Below are 14749 nucleotides of genomic sequence, written 5' to 3' on the forward strand. Positions count from 1 at the left end.
CCATCTGGTTGAACCTCTGTCCAGTCTGTATCCCAATGATATATATCAACCATCTTGTTCAATCTCAGTCCAGCCTGCGTCCCATTGCTGCAATGATATATTTCAGCAAACACTCTTCTAAATTTTGTCTTTATTGTGAAGATTTGTTTTACATCTTTTCCAGGATTAGGTTTTTGATAGCTGGAGCTACCAGAGGTTTAATTGAACACAGCATGTGGCAGGGTAAAAGCAGCCATTTCAATTTTAGTTTCCCAGTAACAAAATGGCTGCAGTGTTAATCTTTGTAATAATGGAGCTCACAGCATCTGATGTTGAGTTTGTTATTTCATTTTTCGGTTATTTTCGGTGAGCCACTTCCTCCGTTTCCAGGGTAACGGCCTGTCAGAGCTGCAGCAAGTGTTGTACTTTTTATCACTCTGTGGTCACCGCCTCTCAGCGTAGAGACAGTGGCCTCAGGAGCAAATGTAACAGAGTGACAGTGGGAGGAAAGGATGCTGTGAGCATTGACTGTATGGGATGTATTACACCAGGGTCAGAATGAACTCTGAAATAACGAACTGATTGGAGTTGGGTGGTATTTACATTTTAGCGCATTGCTGATATTTTGCAATCAGTTACCATCTGTGCATTAAAATGAGGAGGTGGAATAAAACTAGAGTTGCATGAAATTTGAAGTAAGAAGACGAAAATACTGGAAATGCCCAGCAGATCGACAGCTTCTTGAACAGTCCCAGTTTAGATATCGGGTCTTCCACCATTTCTCCTTTCACAGATGTAACCTGATGTACTGAGTTCCCATAATTTTCTACTTTATAATTTTACATTTTGTTCCTGCTACACTGAGGGGAAACATGGCAATATCCCACACAGCAATGACATTGTGACCAACGTGCTCAGTTTAGTTGCTGGAAACAAGCTGAAGTGTATCTGCATCCTCTGACAATGTACAGACCGGTGAACCAGCCTGACCACCGGCCCCGGCAGAGGGTCATTAGGTTCCAGTTCCATCTCAGTTTTTGAATCGGAAATGGGAGGAACATCACGGCAAATCGCTGGCACCAAAGCGGCTTTGTATTGGTTATAATATTGGGCTGGTGACTCTGGCAGTATACGGGCTTCAGTCCAGGTTGGTAATTCGACAGGTTGGAATTTCCTCAGTCTGCAGTGAAGGTGAAGTCTTGGGCGGTTAGACATTGGTTATGGGGAAATTGTCGTCTGCACCACCCAGTGGGACATCAAATCTGACAAGTATTCTGGAGATTTTTGAACAGCTAGCTATGAGGATTGATGAAATAGGGCAGTGATATTGTTCATCTGAACTTTGGAAAAGTCTGGAAGGAGGTCCCGCATGGCAGCTGATATGGAAGGATAGGTCACATGGGATTCATGGGGAGTTTGCAGATGGATTCACACCGGGATCGAGAACAAGAAGCAGAGGGTGATGATTGAAGATGGATTTAGCCAATGGAGGCCTGTGACGAGTGGGATGTGCCTGTCAGTGTCGAGACCTCGTTAATTTTATTCATGCCATTGATTTGTATATGAGTGTACATGGCACAGTTTGCAAGTTTGATACTAAATTCGGGCGTCTGGTTGATATTGCAACAGGTTACAATGAATTTCAAAGACATCTTGGTCAGTTCAGAAGACGGGCTGAGAAATGGCGAATGGTTTTCAACTTGAACAAGTGAGAGTTGGTGCTTTCGGACAGTCAGACCAGGGTGGGACCGGTATAGTGAATGGAGGGGCATGGAGTGTTGTGGAACAGATTGAGAAACGAAAACAAACATCATTAATACGCAACACAGACTCTAATGCAGATAGAGAACAGATACGTGGCTCCTACAGACAGGCTCAGCTCCGATACAGGGTCTTCCATCTGAAATATTAACATACTCTCTGTCTTGTCGAACAATTCTAGCGGTTTTGTTTTAATTATGTTAAAGATATTTTGGCAACTTGCTGTTTTGTATGTATAGCGTGTCTACATTGTCTTTAACAAGGTGCGATGTAACAGTCTGGTAATAGCAAGGTAAATGCTCAAAGAAATCTTGACCGGGGTTTAGGTGATAATATGGATCTTAAAATCCTGCTGGAGAAAATGTCATGATTCTGAACAAGATATCACGATGTTAACGCAGCAGGCCAGACAGCATCTCTAGGAAGAGGTATAGTCGACGTTTCGGGCCGAGGCCCTTCATCAGGACTAACTGAAAGAAGAGCTAGTAAGAAATTTGAAAGTGGGAGGGGGAGGGGGATATCGTAAATGATAGGAGAAGACAGGAGGGGGAGGGATGGAGCCAAGAGCTGGACAGTTGATTGGCAAAAGGGACATGAGATGATCATGGGACAGGAGGCCTAGGGAGAAAGAAAAGGGGGAAGGGGGGAACCAGAGGATGGGCAAGGGGTATAGTGAGAGGGATAGAGGGAGAAAAAGGAGAGAGAGAAAAAGAATGCGTGTGTATATAAGTAAATAACAGATGGGGTACAACGGGGAGGTACCCCTTCTCACTATACACCTTGCCTATCCTCCGGGTCACCCCCCACCTTTTCTTTCCCCCAGGCCTCCTGTCCCATGATCCCCTCATATCCCTTTTGCTAATCAACTGTCCAGCCATTCGCTCCATCCCTCCCCCTCCTGTCCTCTCCTATCATTTTGGATCTCCCCCTCCCCCTCCACTTTCAAATCTCTTACTCACTCTTCTTTCAGTTAGTCCTGACGAAGGGTCTCGGCCCGAAACGTCGATTGTACCTCTTCCTAGAGATGCTGCCTGGCCTGCTGCGTTCACCAGCAACTTTGATGTGTGTTGCTTGAATTTCCAGCATCTGCACATTGCCCCGTGTTTGCATGTCACGATGTTATGGGTGAGATTGCATTGTTCAGGATGTCAGAGTTTTTCTATGTAGACTCAGACCATATATTGCCATTGGTGTCATTACCAGGTGATGTTAAACTGAAATGAGACAGTGAGAATCAGGTGTGATTGAGATATCTGTATAATTCAGTGACGAGAGGAATAGATGTCCCATTGGTCAGCAGAAAGGTTTCAACCCACACTGCTGTAATATCTGTCCATTATTCACCACAGCGCCACCAGTGGTAGGAGGACCAAAGCAGTGGGCGCTGTCTGCTCAGCCTGCCTTGCCTTCCCATTGACACATCACTCCCAGTCCAGGGCACAAGACTGGTTCCTAAAAGGGAATTGTCTGCAATATAGCGTGTAGATACACCGGAAAGTCCCGGCACAGTGTACAATCCATGGAAATAGATGGGAGCAGGTGGATCAGGCTGTGTCAAGGCTTCAGTGGACAGGCCCAAGATGTTTGGCAGTGTTTGCCTCAGTTTAAAATCAAAACAGTGTTCCCCTTTACACTTGAATTAATGTTTGACCCTCCTGTTAATTTTGTTTTGTTATAGAGCAGCAAAAACTGATCACATCTGTCCTCAAAATGGCTCAAGGTGCGAGCAGGGGAGGAGTTCCAGTGACGTCAACATCGAGAAAGAACACAGGTACGTTGGTGAAGTATTTTAATTTATAAATATTGCTTAGACTTTGTGTCTGTGTTTAATTCAATATCAGCAATTCACAAATATTTGTGAAAGGACTGAGCGGAGGGATGACAGAGAGAGAATTAACATCTCAGGGGTAAGCACAGTCACACGTGCAAGGGGTACGTTTACTGTCTGTTCCTGCTCCTCTCGCAGATTGTGATTAAAGTAGCGAGTTACTCCAGAAGACATTCTGCAGATGCTGAAAGTTTTGGGCAACACAAAGAAACACAAAATATTGGCAGAACTCAGCAGGTCAGGCAGCATCCATGGAGGGGGATAAGCATTTGATGTTTTGGATCAGGACCACAAAGAATAGAAAGTAATGTGGCAATATCTAGAATTTCTGTCCCCTCATTTCCAGTCCGATGAAGGGCCTTGCCCGAAACGTTGATTGTTCATTCTCCTCCATAGAGGCTGCTTGACCTTTTGAGTACCTCCAGCATTTTGTGAGATATCCCAGAGACTTGCCGAGGAAGAGGTTGACCAGGCAGGCAGACAGTAAGCCAGAGCAAAGCGGTGGTGATGGGCAGTACCAGGAGAATGATGGTGATGGGTTATGATACTCTCAGGAATAAGCAGAGTCCTTTCCAAACAGAGAGGTATATTCCTGGGGAGACGAAAGAGCAGCCTTCAACAGATAGAACTATAACCCCTCCTATACCCCCCTCCCACCCCCGGCCTGTGCCCATTCCTCTCCCCACCCCCCGATATATATATTTCGGACTGTATTTGGTGACCTTTAGGTTCCAGAGAGAAAGTTGCTGCTCAATATGGGGTCAGTAATTTTTTAATTTTCCCCATTTTCATTCATAGGGCCGAGCTCAGTGATCACCGAGCTCCTGGCAGGCTGGAACGATTTCCAGCTGCTGCAGTTGACGGATTTCTACCGGGATAGGCTGGAGCAGGCGATGGAAGGAGGGGTGCACGGAGTGAGCCTGGCGTTAACGGCCGAGAATCAGTTCAGTGGAGAGGAACATCGGGTGAGTGGGAGGGAGAATGTGTTTGAATTTTCACACATCACAGGACTGATGGGTGTCTGAACTCTGACTCATCGGATATTAAATAGATAACATTAAAACTGGGATATAAATACTGTACATACAATCTCAAAGATGTGAATCTGAACCAGTGATAGAAAGGGATGAAAGTACTCCGCAGACTGGTGGGTAGATGCTCAATGTTCAGAGCGAGTTGAGCAGGTAACAGTTGTGTGGGCTTCCAGTATTAAATGGAAATATGATGGGAGGTTTCGGTTTGGGAAGACCGTGCAGCGTGACGACAGGATGTCAGTGAGAACCGGGACAGCCTCAGTGCTTGCCGCAGGAACTGGACTGTGTTCTGTTCTGGGTGGAGATGATTGTGCTACAATCTGTAACTGCAAACAGTGTGGATCGGGGAATACTGTCATGTTTTAATGTGTAATCACTGAATAAACCTCCACTGGAAAAGGCAAAGGAAAGGCGTCAGGTGTCAGCCAGAAATCCTCTGTCATGTTGGACACTGGCGGACTGAGGAGATGAATTAGATCACCTTTTCTGCAACTTCTCTGCAACTGCTCACTGTTATAAAAACTCTCCTCTTTTCTTTTTTCATCTGCAATACTTATTTTCTGATTTCTGTTTCCATCGTCAAATCTGGTGAGGAATTATTTACGGATTTGGAGCCACGTCAATTAAGCGGTCACAGACCAGCCAGGATCTCATTGACTGGTGGACCAGGTTCACGGTGAATGTTCCTCCGTGTGCTCTGCACTCAGAATGTACAGTCCATGTCCAGACAGGATCAGCACCCGTCCGGGTGACTGCTCAGTGTGATCCCGTTACAGAACGCATCATTTACTTCTCATTCTCTGTGTGAATCTGTCAGTCCCCAATATGTTCACTGTTACTCTTCACAGAAAATCTCTGATCTCGCTGATAAGGGAGAGCGGGCGGACAGTTCTAAACTCCTCCTGAGCCTGGTGATGGAGAAAGGCTCCCGCGCCCGGAGGGTGATGTGGGAAACCTTTGTCAAAATGCGAATTGGTGTTCCAAAGTTGGACAAAATACTGAAAGAAATACAGGCACATGGTGAGATAATATCAGAGATAAATTTAATTTTGGATTCAAGCATTACATATTTATAATTTGAGGAACTGAAATGTGTCAAATTATTTTTAAATCCGGACAGGTTGTGTTCCGGTCCAGCGACCCGTCCCGGAGATTCCCAGAGAGCTGAAAGGTAAGTGAAGAAACCGCTGTTACCATCACTGGCTGATGTAGTGTGGGGTCATGTCGTTGTTGAGCCATGGGGATTTGATCAGGTAAATGTTCCACCGTGACACAGCGCACAGAGAGACACATGGAAAAATGTTTTCTGGAGGGAGAGTTTTCACAGGACAGCATGAGGAACAACTAGAGAGTTGGTGAGTTTGCTGAAAGGGATCACACCTTTCTGGGTCCTGCAACTACAGATCCCTCCACTGGGGTCAGAATGGAGAAGAGGACAATCTGAGGAGCAAAACCATGGGAAATTTCTGACTCCGAAAGGTGAAATTACTTCCCTACAACCACCCAACCCCCGGTACAGCCCTCATCCTAAATTACTTTGCTAAACTCCCTCAGATCCTACAGGTCATCATTTTCAGAACCGGGAGTCCATTGAAATCTCGACACAGAATTACAATGACAATTTAATGAGAAAATCAGGTAACACCCAAACTGCCCTGTTCAACCTCAAAGCAGCAAATGAACCCCACTCTGTTACATCTGCACTCCCTTAGTGCAAACACTGCTACAGTCATCCAGTTTAATTTCCCACTCAATAATCCTGGGAATTCCATCAGGAGACAGTGTCAGTGAGGCTGAGATTCGGGACAAAATCCTCAGCTCAGTCCACAGAAGCTGAAATTCATGTGTGTCTGTGTTGTGTGATGGACACTGTGGAAGGGTGAGAGATGGGAATTAGGACAGAGAAACTGAGGGTTGTGCGATCGCGGCAAGAAAGGTGGGAAAGACTGAAAATATCTATAAATAATATTGCAATTAATTAAATTGTGACCGTCTGGATAAGAAACTCACTTCATCCATAATCACATCGTGTCTGTAAATATGGAGCCCGGGGCAGTGCATGGGCTCAAGAGATTGTAAGGCTTCATCATCACAGACTGAGTTGGATCACACAATGCCACATTTAACAGCGGAGAGAGCGAAGGAAAGACAGATATCGTGAAAATTATTAATCTTACAGTAGCCCATGTTTTAACTGATTACTCAAAGCCCTTGAACAGAAACATAAAGAATCTCGGCCACAACCCTCATGCAGCCTGTCTCATTTCCAAGAACAAGTTCCAAAGATGTTAATCTTTAAATGGTACCAGAGAAAGGTTTCAAACTAATCACGTTGCTGTCACCTGTGTTAATGCTTTTCCAGTCCACATTCAGACAATCAAAACCCCACCTTTCCCTGCACGAAGGCTTCAGTAACTCTCTACAATTCCGCTGCAAACTTGTTCTGCACTGTTCTTCACACTGTTTGCAGAGGGAACAGTCCACGGCAATGAAATTCCCACATCTATTTCTGAACATGAAACAGATTTTCTCCCTGATTATTGAAGAACATTATTTCTACCACTGCAACATTATCTAAAGTATATTTTTCAACAATCAATGTTTTCCTACTCTTCCTACTTTCACTGAATACGTTGAATGGAGAGACCACACACCCCAGACAGGGTCCTGACACACTGCAAGACCCCACACACACCTGACAGGATCCTGACACACTGTGAGACCCCAAACAATCCTGGCAGTTTCCTTGCACACTGTGAGCCCAAACACACCACTGGCAGGGTCCTAACACTGTGAGACCCCACAAACCCCTGACAGGGTCCTGACACACTGTGAGACCCAACACACACCTGGCAGATTCCTGATGCACTTTGGGACTAAAAACACCCCTGATGTTGTACTGACAAACTGTGAGCTCCCACACACCCCGACACACTGTGAGACCCTACACACCACTGAAAGGATCCTGACACACTGTGAGATCCCCACAAACCCCTGACAGGGTCCTGACACACTGTGAGACCCCACACACACCTGGCAGATTCCTAACGCACTTTGAGACTAAAAACACCCCTGATGTTGTACTGACAAACTGTGAGCTCCCACACACCCCGACACACTGTGAGACCCTACACACCACTGAAAGGATCCTGACACACTGTGAGATCCCCACAAACCCCTGACAGGGTCCTGACACACTGTGAGACCCCACACACACCTGGCAGATTCCTAACGCACTTTGAGACTAAAAACACCCCTGATGTTGTACTGACAAACTGTGAGCTCCCACACACCCCGACACACTGTGAGACCCTACACACCACTGAAAGGATCCTGACACACTGTGAGATCCCCACAAACCCCTGACAGGGTCCTGACACACTGTGAGACCCCACACACACCTGGCAGATTCCTAACGCACTTTGAGACTAAAAACACCCCTGATGTTGTACTGACAAACTGTGAGCTCCCACACACCCCGACACACTGTGAGACCCTACACACCACTGAAAGGATCCTGACACACTGTGAGATCCCCACAAACCCCTGACAGGGCCCTGACACACTGTGAGACCCCACACACACCTGACAGGCTCCTGACACACTGTGAAACCCCACACACCCCTGACAGAGTCCTGCACACTGTACAACCCCACACATACCTAACAGGGCCCTGACAAACTGTGAGACCCTACACACCCCTTACAGGGTCCTGACACACAGTGAGACCCCACGCACTCCTGACAGGGTCCTGACACACTGTGAGACCCCACACACCCCTGGCAGGGTCCTGACACCCTGTGAGACTCAAAAAACCCCTGACAGGATCCTGACATACTGTGAGACCCCAAACATTATCTGGCAGTTTCCTTACACACTGTGAGTCCAAACACACCACTGGCAGGGTCCTAACACTGTGAGACCCCACAAACCCCTGACAGGGTCCTGACACACTGTGAGACCCAACACACACCTGGCAGATTCCTGATGCACTTTGGGACTAAAAACACCCCTGATGTTGTACTGACAAACTGTGAGCTCCCACACACCCCGACACACTGTGAGACCCTACACACCACTGAAAGGATCCTGACACACTGTGAGATCCCCACAAACCCCTGACAGGGTCCTGACACACTGTGAGACCCCACACACACCTGGCAGATTCCTAACGCACTTTGAGACTAAAAACACCCCTGATGTTGTACTGACAAACTGTGAGCTCCCACACACCCCGACACACTGTGAGACCCTACACACCACTGAAAGGATCCTGACACACTGTGAGATCCCCACAAACCCCTGACAGGGTCCTGACACACTGTGAGACCCCACACACACCTGGCAGATTCCTAACGCACTTTGAGACTAAAAACACCCCTGATGTTGTACTGACAAACTGTGAGCTCCCACACACCCCGACACACTGTGAGACCCTACACACCACTGAAAGGATCCTGACACACTGTGAGATCCCCACAAACCCCTGACAGGGCCCTGACACACTGTGAGACCCCACACACACCTGACAGGCTCCTGACACACTGTGAAACCCCACACACCCCTGACAGAGTCCTGCACACTGTACAACCCCACACATACCTAACAGGGCCCTGACAAACTGTGAGACCCTACACACCCCTTACAGGGTCCTGACACACAGTGAGACCCCACGCACTCCTGACAGGGTCCTGACACACTGTGAGACCCCACACACCCCTGGCAGGGTCCTGACACACTGTGAGACCCCACACACACCTGGCAGATTCCTAACGCACTTTGAGACTAAAAACACCCCTGATGTTGTACTGACAAACTGTGAGCTCCCACACACCCCGACACACTGTGAGACCCTACACACCACTGAAAGGATCCTGACACACTGTGAGATCCCCACAAACCCCTGACAGGGTCCTGACACACTGTGAGACCCCACACACACCTGGCAGATTCCTAACGCACTTTGAGACTAAAAACACCCCTGATGTTGTACTGACAAACTGTGAGCTCCCACACACCCCGACACACTGTGAGACCCTACACACCACTGAAAGGATCCTGACACACTGTGAGATCCCCACAAACCCCTGACAGGGCCCTGACACACTGTGAGACCCCACACACACCTGACAGGCTCCTGACACACTGTGAAACCCCACACACCCCTGACAGAGTCCTGCACACTGTACAACCCCACACATACCTAACAGGGCCCTGACAAACTGTGAGACCCTACACACCCCTTACAGGGTCCTGACACACAGTGAGACCCCACGCACTCCTGACAGGGTCCTGACACACTGTGAGACCCCACACACCCCTGGCAGGGTCCTGACACCCTGTGAGACTCAAAAAACCCCTGACAGGATCCTGACATACTGTGAGACCCCAAACATTATCTGGCAGTTTCCTTACACACTGTGAGTCCAAACACACCACTGGCAGGGTCCTAACACTGTGAGACCCCACAAACCCCTGACAGGGTCCTGACACACTGTGAGACCCAACACACACCTGGCAGATTCCTGATGCACTTTGGGACTAAAAACACCCCTGATGTTGTACTGACAAACTGTGAGCTCCCACACACCCCGACACACTGTGAGACCCTACACACCACTGAAAGGATCCTGACACACTGTGAGATCCCCACAAACCCCTGACAGGGTCCTGACACACTGTGAGACCCCACACACACCTGGCAGATTCCTAATGCACTTTGAGACTAAAAACACCCCTGATGTTGCACTGACAAACTGTGAGCTCCCACACACCCCGACACACTGTGAGACCCTACACACCACTGAAAGGATCATGACACACTGTGAGATCCCCACAAACCCCTGACAGGGCCCTGACACACTGTGAGACCCCACACACACCTGACAGGCTCCTGACACACTGTGAAACCCCACACACCCCTGACAGAGTCCTGCACACTGTACAACCCCACACATACCTAACAGGGCCCTGACAAACTGTGAGACCCTACACACCCCTTACAGGGTCCTGACACACAGTGAGACCCCACGCACTCCTGACAGGGTCCTGACACACTGTGAGACCCCACACACCCCTGGCAGGGTCCTGACACACTGTGAGACCCCACACACACCTGGCAGATTCCTAACGCACTTTGAGACTAAAAACACCCCTGATGTTGTACTGACAAACTGTGAGCTCCCACACACCCCGACACACTGTGAGACCCTACACACCACTGAAAGGATCCTGACACACTGTGAGATCCCCACAAACCCCTGACAGGGTCCTGACACACTGTGAGACCCCACACACACCTGGCAGATTCCTAACGCACTTTGAGACTAAAAACACCCCTGATGTTGTACTGACAAACTGTGAGCTCCCACACACCCCGACACACTGTGAGACCCTACACACCACTGAAAGGATCCTGACACACTGTGAGATCCCCACAAACCCCTGACAGGGCCCTGACACACTGTGAGACCCCACACACACCTGACAGGCTCCTGACACACTGTGAAACCCCACACACCCCTGCAGAGTCCTGCACACTGTACAACCCCACACATACCTAACAGGGCCCTGACAAACTGTGAGACCCTACACACCCCTTACAGGGTCCTGACACACAGTGAGACCCCACGCACTCCTGACAGGGTCCTGACACCCTGTGAGACTCAAAAAACCCCTGACAGGATCCTGACATACTGTGAGACCCCAAACATTATCTGGCAGTTTCCTTACACACTGTGAGTCCAAACACACCACTGGCAGGGTCCTAACACTGTGAGACCCCACAAACCCCTGACAGGGTCCTGACACACTGTGAGACCCAACACACACCTGGCAGATTCCTGATGCACTTTGGGACTAAAAACACCCCTGATGTTGTACTGACAAACTGTGAGCTCCCACACACCCCGACACACTGTGAGACCCTACACACCACTGAAAGGATCCTGACACACTGTGAGATCCCCACAAACCCCTGACAGGGTCCTGACACACTGTGAGACCCCACACACACCTGGCAGATTCCTAACGCACTTTGAGACTAAAAACACCCCTGATGTTGTACTGACAAACTGTGAGTTCCCACACACCCCGACACACTGTGAGACCCTACACACCACTGAAAGGATCCTGACACACTGTGAGATCCCCACAAACCCCTGACAGGGTCCTGACACACTGTGAGACCCCACACACACCTGGCAGATTCCTAACGCACTTTGAGACTAAAAACACCCCTGATGTTGTACTGACAAACTGTGAGCTCCCACACACCCCGACACACTGTGAGACCCTACACACCACTGAAAGGATCCTGACACACCGTGAGATCCCCACAAACCCCTGACAGGGTCCTGACACACTGTGAGACCCCACACACACCTGGCAGATTCCTAACGCACTTTGAGACTAAAAACACCCCTGATGTTGTACTGACAAACTGTGAGCTCCCACACACCCCGACACACTGTGAGACCCTACACACCACTGAAAGGATCCTGACACACTGTGAGATCCCCACAAACCCCTGACAGGGTCCTGACACACTGTGAGACCCCACACACACCTGGCAGATTCCTAACGCACTTTGAGACTAAAAACACCCCTGATGTTGTACTGACAAACTGTGAACTCCCACACACCCCGACACACTGTGAGACCCTACACACCACTGAAAGGATCCTGACACACTGTGAGATCCCCACAAACCCCTGACAGGGCCCTGACACACTGTGAGACCCCACACACACCTGACAGGCTCCTGACACACTGTGAAACCCCACACACCCCTGACAGAGTCCTGCACACTGTACAACCCCACACATACCTAACAGGGCCCTGACAAACTGTGAGACCCTACACACCCCTTACAGGGTCCTGACACACAGTGAGACCCCACGCACTCCTGACAGGGTCCTGACACACTGTGAGACCCCACACACCCCTGGCAGGGTCCTGACACCCTGTGAGACTCAAAAAACCCCTGACAGGATCCTGACATACTGTGAGACCCCAAACATTATCTGGCAGTTTCCTTACACACTGTGAGTCCAAACACACCACTGGCAGGGTCCTAACACTGTGAGACCCCACAAACCCCTGACAGGGTCCTGACACACTGTGAGACCCAACACACACCTGGCAGATTCCTGATGCACTTTGGGACTAAAAACACCCCTGATGTTGTACTGACAAACTGTGAGCTCCCACACACCCCGACACACTGTGAGACCCTACACACCACTGAAAGGATCCTGACACACTGTGAGATCCCCACAAACCCCTGACAGGGTCCTGACACACTGTGAGACCCCACACACACCTGGCAGATTCCTAACGCACTTTGAGACTAAAAACACCCCTGATGTTGTACTGACAAACTGTGAGCTCCCACACACCCCGACACACTGTGAGACCCTACACACCACTGAAAGGATCCTGACACACTGTGAGATCCCCACAAACCCCTGACAGGGTCCTGACACACTGTGAGACCCCACACACACCTGGCAGATTCCTAACGCACTTTGAGACTAAAAACACCCCTGATGTTGTACTGACAAACTGTGAGCTCCCACACACCCCGACACACTGTGAGACCCTACACACCACTGAAAGGATCCTGACACACTGTGAGATCCCCACAAACCCCTGACAGGGTCCTGACACACTGTGAGACCCCACACACACCTGGCAGATTCCTAACGCACTTTGAGACTAAAAACACCCCTGATGTTGTACTGACAAACTGTGAGCTCCCACACACCCCGACACACTGTGAGACCCTACACACCACTGAAAGGATCCTGACACACTGTGAGATCCCCACAAACCCCTGACAGGGTCCTGACACACTGTGAGACCCCACACACACCTGGCAGATTCCTAACGCACTTTGAGACTAAAAACACCCCTGATGTTGTACTGACAAACTGTGAGCTCCCACACACCCCGACACACTGTGAGACCCTACACACCACTGAAAGGATCCTGACACACTGTGAGATCCCCACAAACCCCTGACAGGGTCCTGACACACTGTGAGACCCCACACACACCTGGCAGATTCCTAACGCACTTTGAGACTAAAAACACCCCTGATGTTGTACTGACAAACTGTGAGCTCCCACACACCCCGACACACTGTGAGACCCTACACACCACTGAAAGGATCCTGACACACTGTGAGATCCCCACAAACCCCTGACAGGGTCCTGACACACTGTGAGACCCCACACACACCTGGCAGATTCCTAACGCACTTTGAGACTAAAAACACCCCTGATGTTGTACTGACAAACTGTGAGCTCCCACACACCCCGACACACTGTGAGACCCTACACACCACTGAAAGGATCCTGACACACTGTGAGATCCCCACAAACCCCTGACAGGGTCCTGACACACTGTGAGACCCCACACACACCTGGCAGATTCCTAACGCACTTTGAGACTAAAAACACCCCTGATGTTGTACTGACAAACTGTGAGCTCCCACACACCCCGACACACTGTGAGACCCTACACACCACTGAAAGGATCCTGACACACTGAGAACCCCACACACCCCTGACAGGGCCCTGACACACTGTGAGACCCCAAACACGCCTGACAGGCTCCTGACACACTGTGAAACCCCACACACCCCTGACAGAGTCCTGCACACTGTACAACCCCACACATACCTAACAGGGCCCTGACAAACTGTGAGACCCTACACACCCCTTACAGGGTCCTGACACACTGTGAGACCCCACACACTCCTGACAGGGCCCTGACAAACTGTGAGACCCTACACACCCCTTACAGGGTCCTGACACACTGTGAGACCCCACACACCCCTGGCAGGGTCCTGACACCCTGTGAGACTCAAAAAACCCCTGACAGGATCCTGACATACTGTGAGACCCCAAACATTATCTGGCAGTTTCCTTACACACTGTGAGTCCAAACACACCATTGGCAGGGTCCTGACACACTGTGAGACCCCACACACTCCTGACAGAGTCCTGAAAATCTGTGTGATCCCACACACCCCTGATGCACTGTGCGACCCTGCACATCCCTGACAGGGCCCTGATGCACTGTGAGATACCCACGCACACCTGACAGGGTCCTGACACACTGTGAAACCCCACACACCCCT

The 14749-nt window shown here is 49.6% G+C and overlaps 1 protein-coding gene across 1 annotated transcript in view; it reads left to right on the top strand.

Annotated features, from left to right (window-relative positions):
• The window catches only part of LOC140208523 (NACHT, LRR and PYD domains-containing protein 3-like), a 34382-nt gene that overhangs the window by 2047 nt on the left and 17586 nt on the right, over positions 1 to 14749 (top strand). The window contains exons 2-5 of the mRNA XM_072277263.1: positions 3419 to 3511; positions 4367 to 4533; positions 5451 to 5622; positions 5723 to 5773. Of these exons, the coding sequence (XP_072133364.1) occupies positions 3451 to 3511; positions 4367 to 4533; positions 5451 to 5622; positions 5723 to 5773 (451 nt within the window). The 5' untranslated portion in view covers positions 3419 to 3450. The remainder of the gene's footprint in view (positions 1 to 3418; positions 3512 to 4366; positions 4534 to 5450; positions 5623 to 5722; positions 5774 to 14749) is intronic.

This window comes from Mobula birostris, chromosome 13, assembly GCF_030028105.1.
Source record: "Mobula birostris isolate sMobBir1 chromosome 13, sMobBir1.hap1, whole genome shotgun sequence".
In the NCBI taxonomy this organism is placed as follows: domain Eukaryota; kingdom Metazoa; phylum Chordata; class Chondrichthyes; order Myliobatiformes; family Myliobatidae; genus Mobula; species Mobula birostris.